This window comes from Pavona decussata, unplaced genomic scaffold, assembly GCF_977016875.1.
Source record: "Pavona decussata unplaced genomic scaffold, jaPavDecu1.1 SCAFFOLD_227, whole genome shotgun sequence".
Lineage (NCBI taxonomy): Eukaryota > Metazoa > Cnidaria > Anthozoa > Scleractinia > Agariciidae > Pavona > Pavona decussata.
In genome coordinates this window covers 53364-63826 of record NW_028145632.1, presented here as the reverse complement: position 1 = coordinate 63826, position 10463 = coordinate 53364, and the positions used below count along the sequence as shown (strand labels likewise).

The following is a 10463-nucleotide window of genomic DNA, read 5'->3' as shown; positions in this document are numbered from 1 at the left end:
AAACCGGAAGCAGGATCCTTGCTTCCGGTTTCTGATTAGCCCAGAGCTCGTGGACGTGTGGCCACCGCTGGCCTAAAACGTGCGCGGGCTCTGGGGACGAGATTGCCTTCGCCCGTTCTTGAAAACTTTCTTCGTGCTATTTCGCCCGCCCCCGACTGACTGCCCCCGGGTCTCCGAGGATGGCTCTTTGGTACCAAACCGGAAACTTGCAAATGACTCTTTAAGACCCAGCTTCATGGCAGTGACATCGAAAGGGTGAGAAATTTTTGCTATTTAGGGGTCGCCCTTGACGAATACCTCTCATTGAGAGAGCATGTTAGTAAAGTGTTTACCAAGGGTAACAAGCGCTTGGGTCTACTCGGCCGCATCCGATCATGTTTAACGCTTAAGGCAGCGAAATGCCTATACAACTGTCTCGTATTACCAGTCCTGTGCTACACCGACACGGGCAATTTTTTTTTTTTACGCCCACTTCAAGATGGCGAACAGTTACCGTGACAGACTGGTAACTAGCAAGTCAACTAGAGTAACACAACATTACTTCCGGTAAATTCGCAATCGCTTTCGCGCGTTTCCACGGCCTCTCAAGACGTTGTTTTTACCTGTTTTTACACTGAGACACGAGACATCATTAGCGAAATGTAACTTTAATGAGCTGAGATCAATTAAAGTGCGGATAACCTTGTGAAGAATACTTCTCAAATCGCCTCCAAACATTTTTATAGTCTGTAGCGTATCGAGCCCCTTTCGCCGGCTAACCCAACCTCTACTACCTTTAAAAAATATGTCTCGTACTTTTATAGTGTCACCATTCCTTGAGTACAATTCAAAGCTCAGAAGACATTTTTCTGGTGGGCGTAACACGAAATCGATTTTCATTTTACGCCCACTTTAGTTACAATACACGTCGGTGTGAAGACATTCATCCTTCAAGACTCAAACTTAGCCCCGGAAGGAGAACTTTGAGATACTCCGGAGCGATTTTATTTAACTGATTACCTGAAACATACAAACGGGCAGCGGCTTTTAAGCGACTTATGATGAAACACGATTTTGCATAGATTTTTCTTAGTTTGCAAATGTTTTTTTTTTTTTCTTGTAATATTTTAGCCCAAAAGTGTTTATTAGAGTCATATATATTGTAATTTTTTTTTCTCAGACCACAAGTTTTTAGACTACTACCGTTCATTGTAATTCATTACTTTGCTATAATGATTTTAGGTGTATACAGGGCCCCTCAGGATAATAGCCCCGTAGCTGATTGGGCCACCCTGTCTTAAATAAAGTTCACTTACTTACATTTCGTTTCGTTTACTTTTTGTCGAACATTGGCTCACCTCTAACCCCCCAACCCCTCACCCCACATCCTCCACCCCACACCCCCACTCCTCACCCCCAAAATAGACTTGCGGAAAAAGTGCGGCTTTGGTTAGGTCGCCAATTTCTAATAAAAATATGTCCCAACCAACTGTTTTCGACGCTCTTTCAAACGGATTTAGCATGTAAGAAAATCTCCGGTGGGGTAGGTTTTGTGCCTCCCGTGGGACAAGAATCATAAAACGGTACCTAAGGGGGGTAGGGAAATGACTGGCTGATAGCCGGTTCGATGGGTATCATTTTTGCGACTGTTGAGCGGCTGTTGTCGCTCTTAGCCAGTTCTATCCGAGTGCCTCGGGCGACAGGGCTAGATGTTCCGGTTTTGTGTCAGCGGAAGAGTGCATGAAAACAAAATGGCGGTTTGGCGGATGGGTTCGGAAATTTAAAAATTTTGAGAATTAGGGAGAAGTGTTTTTATCCTGATCAAGTTAAACAGTTGTTTTTCAGCCATGGACAGTCTTTAACAAGAGACTAATCGGTGAGTTTTTTGCCCTGTTCTTTTAAATCGAACTGTGGATCCTTCAGCTTAAAATAATAAGCTTACGTGTCGATAAGCTTTAAGCTTACTGTAAAAATTATTGAAAGTGCCTTATAGTATTGCTTTATTTCGGTCATTGAAAAGAAAACTTAAACTTTTCCGAAACTTCCCTTAGTTACTGTACAGTTACGCTCAGTATTTTATTTTAAGGAAACTGTAGATATTTATAATACCGACTTCTCAATCTGGTAATGATGGTTTATATCATGAAATGAAATAAAATTTTGAGACCAAAAATCTATAAATGGAACATTACCACCGAGGAGAATAAAGCCAAGACCGCAATATACAAAATTGCGCAGGGATTTTAAAATTGTCGTCCCAACTGACACAACTACCCAGAGCACATGTCCTCTTGTATATCACTGTTTATATGCAGTATCATCCAAGAAAAATTAATTTAAGGACGGTATCTACTAATAGAGAAGTATTTTTGTGTGGTTTCTGGCTATGCCAGGAAAGCAGATCTCAGCAAGGGCTACTGGAATCCACCAAGAAAATTGGGAGTAACCACGCATTTTTTAGAGATAAGCAATAATTATTCAAAAAAACAAAAAAAATAAAAAGTAATGACTATGGCGTTATTTTCCAAATTGAAGCTTTCTTGAAAAATGCATGGTTACCCCCAATTTTCTTTCTGCATACAAATAGATTTAAAGCGGACAACAATATGCCCATATTAGTAGGCATCACCCATTGGAAACCCAAGCAAGTATTTTGAGATCTGCAGAATGTAATAGGCAGTAACAAAAGTAGGCACCATCCTTAACTTTATGAAATGTAGTACAAAAAAAGGAAACCTCTATGATCTTCCAAAACACTTAAATTAAACGATATGGGACACTTAAACGACTGATGGCTACAGTGTAGATTTAAGAAATATGCTCTCAGCGTATTTTATATAAGCCACTGCACTGTCAATTAATTTATCCTATTTTGTTTTATTACTCTAGCACCCTATGATCTTGACATTACGGCCTTTGCTTTTGTGGATTAACTGCGAACAAGCCGAAGTAAAAAATAGACCATAGTTTTATGCCTTTATTTTATAATTGAATCTCATTTTTTCATATAGGAAAAATACATGAAACAGGTGTGAAATTGACTCATAAATAAAGCAAGCCACTGTCAAGTTCAGTTATTGTATCCATGAAAACTAATGTTCTGGATGTTTTTATATCTGTTCTTTATACTCAAGGCTAATCGTTGGAGCACAAGGACTGTTGAGTAAGCTACATGTAAGTACAACACATCCAGACTCGTTACATGGTAAGAGAGCATTAACATGTTTAGAATAGTTCCCGTATCTCCCAACTGGCTTGTGTGTCCCTCTCACCCTTCCCCCATTTCTGCCAAGGGTTTCATTCCACAACACTAGCTGGGTATTGGTCATTCCCCCCTCCCATCCCAGGAGGGGGGGAAAGGACTGGGCAAGGACTCCCATAAAAAAAGTGATGGGCGTGATCATCAAACCTTAAAATTCATGGTTTGTTACCCCTTAGGGCGCTAAAATCTAAAATGTACTTCTATCGGAGGCATGGTGGTACCTTTTTGGGCATTAAGCCAAGCAATATGACGAGGAAGTAGATATCAGTCAACTGATTTGGTACCTCTTGGGAGACAAAAATTTATTCAGACCATGCCCACAAAACAGAATTCTGGTACCTTTTAGGGGTCTTTTCAAAATTTCTGAAGATCACCCCTGCTACTTTTATATGGGAGTACCCCCACCCCCCGGCAGGCACTTTGCTAGCCATACTGTAAGAACACCGAGACTTTCTTTTCTGTTCCTTCTTCAAGAAATCAAGAACCCTGGTTATGGGTTGAATCCCATTCAAGCCTGAATTTTTTTCAGGCTTTCTTTTCGCAACTGCTTAAAGTTGCGTACTGACTGCGAGGATCAATTTCTTCTATTTGATCTTTCATCCACTGTTCTAAATATATCTTTCGTATATTTACATTCATTTAAAGCAATTTAATATTGTACACTTTACCGCCCATTGATAATAAAAAAATTAATAAAGCGTTAATATTGTGCACTTTAATGCCCCTCCTTTACAGGAAATTTCATCCAGAACACATTTTAGGTGTCATGCCACCAGCCAAAACCAGGGTTCTTTCCCAAGGGAAGAAAAAAACAATTTTCTTTCTTGGTGATCATTTCCTTTACTCTCATGATCTGAATGTTTGATGATGTACCATAAAGTTCTGATAGTAACGACCCTCTTCACTTTCATTATTAGCAGCTTTTGGGGCTCGTTACTTTTGGGGAGTCATTATTTTCGGGGAACAAAAAAAGACATGAAACAAAGCTAAGCGCTAGCTCTTTTTTCCAAAATGAAAAATTATATGATTCACACAGAGCTCAAAGTACAACATACAGAATAAAGACCATTCTGATGTAAGAGTGCCAGACGACATTGGGGCTTGCAGCTCCAGGCCCAACAAGCAAGATTCAATAACTCGATGTTGCATTCAATGCAGAATTTAAGGGGAGTGTTGACAGACTCACTTGTTCGCAAATCCAGAGCTATTTATGAGTGAAAAATTAAGCGCTGGTTATCGGTGTGTTCTTTTCATGAAATGGGTGGGCACGGCATGGCAAGAGATCTCACGTTGGCTGAAAGACACAGTTATCCATTCATTCATGAAACCTGGTACTGCACTGCCCATTTCTGGTTGCAGGGACAGTGAAATAAACATCAATGGTCTACCGCACTACCGCATGAATGAATCAGCCGATGTAGAGGAAATCAAATTCTTTTCTGACTCAGGGGAGGAAACTAAACTCAGTGCTTTTACTCCATGACACAGTCCAATGCGTTTTATACTGCAGTATATAGAGTTTTCAATTTTAATTTGAAGAAACGTTCCTGTTTGTTAATACCAAATTATACCAGTTTAGTTTTCACATTATGCCATGATCAGTGAACTGATGTCAAGGACGAATGATGGGTTAAGGCTTTCCTTTGTTGAAAGTGCCTTATTAAGTTTGACTATTTGATTATTATTTGTGTTTTAGTGAAATGAAATAGATAACAATAAGTACACGATGAAAATTCTTGGAAAAAAAATTTCCGAGCCCCCAGCAGGAATCCAACCCAGAACCTTCCAGATACTAGTTTGGATGCTCTAATCACTGATCTATGTGTCACTCATATGGTGAGCAGGTCAGGCTTGAGGTCACCTATAGCTCAGTGGTTAGAGCATCCAAACTAGTCTCTGGAAGTTTGCGGGTTTGATTCCTGCTGGGGGCTTGAAAAATTGTTTTCTGAGAATTTTCATTGACAAAATGTGTACTTTTCATAGCATTGGGTGGTTGGCTGGTTCACTAAATTTTAGTAAAAGCTAGTAAAATATGAGACAGGCTATTTAAACATACAACAATGATCTGTCAGTGAGGATGCCTCCAATACTAAAATTTAACCTCAGAAATTAGTTTTAACTAATAAAATAATAATCATCCAGTCTTCATGAGCAGCAGAACCATATGATGACAAACTTGTTGCCATGTAGAGTCCTCTCTTCTTTTGGAATAAAAAGACCTTGTGTTAAAATTGTTGTTTTTGTAGCTGATAACATTGATTCTTTTGGCAGGAACAAGAAGAAAAAGAAAGAGAAGAACTTCTAAACAGAAGGTTTACAACTAATGTAAGCTACATTATTTTAGTATGTTAGATGTGTGGTTTTACTTCCAGAATCAGTGGAAGAAATCCCCAAGTGTTACCATTCAGATGAAAGCCATCAGATAGAGATTTTTATGAATGCTCTTTTGCCCCGTGTTAAGCTTACTAGATGATATTGGGGGTTATAGGTTAACCATCTAGTGACCAGAATCTAATTTCTCCTTACCTAATGACTACATTTTCAAACATACAGGTCATGAGAAACTAATAAATGATCACAAAAGATGACATGTTCTGGTATTTAAACAAATTTTCCCAGCTGGGTATCATAGAACAGAAAGGAGAGTAAATACATGTTGATATTTTGCAAAGGTTTGAATACCTTTTTATTAAGGAAATTAATGTTAATTTCGGACAAAAATAGTGTCCGAAAATAAAACCGTCCGGAATTTTTTTTAGCGTCCGAAATTTTTACAGTATAGTATAAAACTTTAAAAGTACTTTCTGGGTGACAGCATCACATATTCAAAGCCAATATACATGATATGTTTAAAAATCGGATTAGGCGGCTGTGCTCAGTCGTTCTTTTTATCTTTGGAAAGGTAAGTATTTGAGACACTGCTTGAGGCATAAGCTTGATTGAGTTTGTGTTATTTTGTCGTTGGTGTATCCGGCTGTAAAACCTCTCAAAGGTACAGTAAAACTATCATTTTCACAGATTTTATTTCAGTCTAATTCATGTTTTTTAGTCGTAAATTTACTTTGGGCATGTTTTAGCGCAGTGTCCGAAATTTTTCTCCGAAAATTGTCGGAAATGAGGGGAAAAGTGGCCGAAAATTAAACGTCTGAAATTTTAACGTCCAAAATTTTTTGCAAGTAATGTAGTATGTGGTGTTTTATGTTTTTCTCATATTTTAGTTTACAACGTTCACAAAAGCATCATTGTTATGAACTCTTTTGACACAGACTTTTCCAGGGATGTTTTTGATGGCGTTCAAAAAACTCGCGGCACATGTTTTATCGGGCCTAAAACCACTCGGCTGCACCTTGTGGTTTTAAAGCACGATTAAACACTGCTGCTCGTGTTTCAAACATTACTTCATTTTAGAATGATGACGTCAAAGATTGTAATAATGATGATGATGTCGTTAATGATGATGATGTGAACAGCTGTACTTGACTGTTTAGATTGTGTTATTTGTCTTTTAGGATAGTGGCAAAACGTCCATCATGATACTACCATGAACTGCTCATTAAATTTCCAGTAACTTAATAATAAATTCATTTAAACATGACATTCCACTGAGTAGTATTTTGACGAAGAAACTTTAAGGCAGTTTTGATTCTTATTTGACACCTTTTTATGATGTAGTTTAATTATCTACTGTATTTTTCATTTTTTACCCATCAATTATCTGTTCAAAGAACAAACAAGCTGCACTAAGTTATTACAAATTTTATGTAGGAAGGAAATCAAGAACATATTACATTAACTTGAAGTTGATGTCCATATCAATCTTTTCCATCTGTATCAAAAACATTTGAAGGCTGATTGCATAACCGTTTTGTTCCAAATTTTAGGCTGTTTTTTTTTTTTTTTTTTTTTCATTTCGCTTGATAAGTGGCTGAATTTTTGCATGTGGTTTTTGGTTTTCTTAGTGAACCTTGTTCTGTAGTTTTATTCACTGGTTTACGCTTAGTTTTCTCAAAAAACAAGGTTTGTCTGTCATTTATTTACATTTATTTTAATTAATGAATAGTATTCTTGCACTGGACCAACTGGCCACCAAAGCAAATTTGTCAATTAACTGTCTTTCGACAGGGAGCTCATAAAAGAATACTGGATATTGCCAGCACCCTTGGTTTGTTTAACACTGTTTTGAGGCTGATTGACAAGAGGGCAACACAGGTATTGTTGTTTGTTGGTGCAAATGAAGGGCTTGGGGCAGATTGCTTTTTTGCTGTTTCAGCTCAAATTCACAGGAATGTGGGCATGTGGCCTTGAATTCCTTCAGGAAACACTGTCCCAATGTTTTATCCATTGCTTTATCCATTGCTTCATTTGCAATCAAAACATACTAGGATTTAGAACAGTCAAGCTGATTGTGAGTTTCCACAGTTTTGCAAGACTTGTGCCTGGCATCAGCATTTTATCCCGTCATTGACTCATCACAAGTCAAAAGCTTAGCACAAAAAAGATAAAGGAAACTGCTATTTATTTATTTATTTATTTATTTATTTTATTTGCTGTAAAACATAATATAATAATACAAAAGGAGCAATTACTATAACGATTTGGCAAGGTGACCTCAAGAAACCATCAAGCTTATATAAAGAGGTCACTTCGAAAACACAGTAAAAAATTAATACAAAATGGTGCTGCGTATGTGCGGCATGATCAAATCAGAATTATTTCAGTAAATACTTGTGCATTCGTTTTTTGAAGGTAGGGAAACAAGATGAGCCCGCTGTGCATGCTATAAAATTTTGCATTGATATCTAAAACAATATTGCCTTCTGGGGAGGCTTGGGAGCTAGGGTGCCACTCATTGTTCAGAAAAAATGAGACCAAAACGGTAGACTGCAAATTTTTTTACGTTGTAAGTTGTATTAATGCACAGTCTTTGAAGGGAAAGTCTGGTGCAACTGAGAAAATACAAAGTGAGACTGGGGACTTTTTCTTGCCTCGCATGTTCATATCTCGCAATCACAATCTATACTTTCAGTGCATTTTACTTCGTGAATCCACTTTACTCTTCACATGCATGTGAATTTCAAGGGAGGAAAGCGACTACAGTCTACCGAGAGGGTAAAAGTTTGTCTGTGGTTCTAGCAAAATTCTAGATATGCAACTATTATATCCGTCAGAGATAGCCTAATGATGTGCTTATTTCTCTGTATTTCCTATTAGGACTAATGGATTGTGTTTGGAGGAATGATCGTAACCTTTATAATTATGTTCGTAGTCGTCAAGTACCTCACATGATATTCAAGGATAAGCCAGTACCTTATCAAAGCGTGGCTTTTGTTAGGTCGCCAATTTCTGATAAAAATGTGTTCCAACCAATTGTTTTTTTGACGCTCTTTCGAACGGATTTAGCATGTAAGAAAATCTCCTTTGGGGTAGGTTTTGTGCCTCCCGTCGGACCAGAATCGTAGAACGGTACCTAAGGGGGGTAGGGAAATGACCGGCTGATAGCCGGTTCGATGGGTATCATTTTTGCGACTGTTGAGCGGCTGTTGTCGCTGTTAGCCAGCTCTATCTGAGTGAATCGGGCGACAGGGCTAGGTGTTTCGAGCATGGTGTTATGACGTGTCTCGTTTTGTGTCACCGGAAGAGTCCATGAAAACAAAATGGCGGTTTGGTGGATGGGCTCGGAAATTTAAATTCAAGTTAAACAGTCGTTTTTCAGCCATGGACAGTCTTTATCAAGAGACTAATCGGTGAGTTTTTTGCCCTGTTCTTGTTCATATATAGCTTAAATCGAACTGTGGATCCTTGCTTTAATACGTGTCGATAAGCTTTTAGCCTAAAGCTTACTGTAAAAATTATTGAAAGTGCCTTATACTATTGTGTTATTTCGGTCATTGGGAAGAAAACTTAAACTTTTCCGAAACTTCCCTTAGTTACTGTACAGTTACGCTCAGTATTTTATTTTAAGGAAACTGTAGATATTTATAATACCGACTTCTCAATCTGGAAATGATGAAATCATGAAATGAAATAAAATTTTGTGACCAAAAATCTATAAATGGAACATTACCACTGAGGAGAATAAAGCCAAGACCGTAACATACAAAATTGCACTTGGATTTTAAAATTGCCGTCCCAACTGACACAACTACCCAGAGCACATGTCTTTATATGCAGTATCATCCAAACAAAATTAATTTAAGGACGTTGTATGCTAATAGAGAAGTATTTTTGTGTGGTTTATGGCTTAATTCCGGGAAAGCAGATCTCAGCAAGGGCTACTGGAATCCAAAGAAAATTGGGAGTAACCACGCATATTTTAGAGATAATCAAGCAACAATTATTCTAAAAGACAGAAAAATACAAAGTAATGTATGGCGTTATTTTACTAAATTGAAGCTTTGTTGAAAAATGCATGGTTACCCCCAATTTCTTTCTGGATACAAATAGTTTTAAAGCGCACAACAATATCCCCATATTAGTAGGCATCACCCATTTGAAACCCAAGTATTTTGAGATGCGCAGAATGTTTGCGCAGTAACAAAAGTAGGCACCGTCCTAATAACGTTATGAAATGTAGTACAAACGCTTATAAAGGGAGCCTCTATGATCTTCCAGCACACTTAAACTACTGATGGCTACAGAGTAGATTTAAAAATATGCTCTCAGCGTATTTTATATAAGCTTATCGTTAATGGCATAGAGTTGCACCGCTGCACTGTCAATTAAGTTATCCTATTTTCTTTTATTACTCTAGCACCTTATGATCTTGACATTATGGCCTTTGCTTTTGTGGATTAATTGCGAACAAGTCGAAGTAGAAAATAGACCATGGTTTTATGCCTTTATTTTATAATTGAATCTCATTTTTTCATATAGGAAAAATACATGAAACAGGTGTGAAATTGACTCATAAATAAAGCAAGCCACTGTCAAGTTCAGTTGTTGTATCCATGAAAACTAATGCTCTGGATGTTTTTATATCTGTTCTTACTTAAGGCTAATCGTTGGAGTACAAGGACTGCTGAGTAAGCTAAGTACAACACATCCAGACTCGTTACATGGTAAGATAGCATTAACATGTTTAGAATAGTTCTCGTATCTCCCAACTGGCTTGTGTGTCCCTCTCACCCTTCCCCCATTTCAGCCAAGAGTTTCATTCTACAACACTAGCTGGGTATTGGTCATTCCCCCTCCCATCCCAGAAGGGGGGGAAAGGAGGGGAAGA

General features: G+C 38.0%; 1 protein-coding gene across 1 annotated transcript; it reads left to right on the top strand.

Moving 5' to 3' along the window:
• Window positions 1–3160: 3160 nt before the first annotated feature.
• On the top strand, window positions 3161–10463 carry LOC146458835 (Golgi SNAP receptor complex member 2-like). Its single transcript, XM_085090242.1, has 4 exons — window positions 3161–3184; window positions 5513–5566; window positions 7364–7450; window positions 10235–10463. The coding sequence occupies exons 1-4, from the start codon at window positions 3182–3184 to the stop codon at window positions 10265–10267; spliced, it is 177 nt and encodes a 58-aa protein (XP_084946368.1). The 5' UTR covers window positions 3161–3181; the 3' UTR covers window positions 10268–10463.

Coding starts and splice junctions, on each gene's coding strand:
- LOC146458835 (XM_085090242.1), top strand. Junction 5,567..7,363: donor ACAGAAGGTTTACAACTAAT/GTAAGCTACATT, acceptor GTCTTTCGACAG/GGAGCTCATAAAAGAATACT. Junction 7,451..10,234: donor TTGACAAGAGGGCAACACAG/GTATTGTTGTTT, acceptor TTCTTACTTAAG/GCTAATCGTTGGAGTACAAG.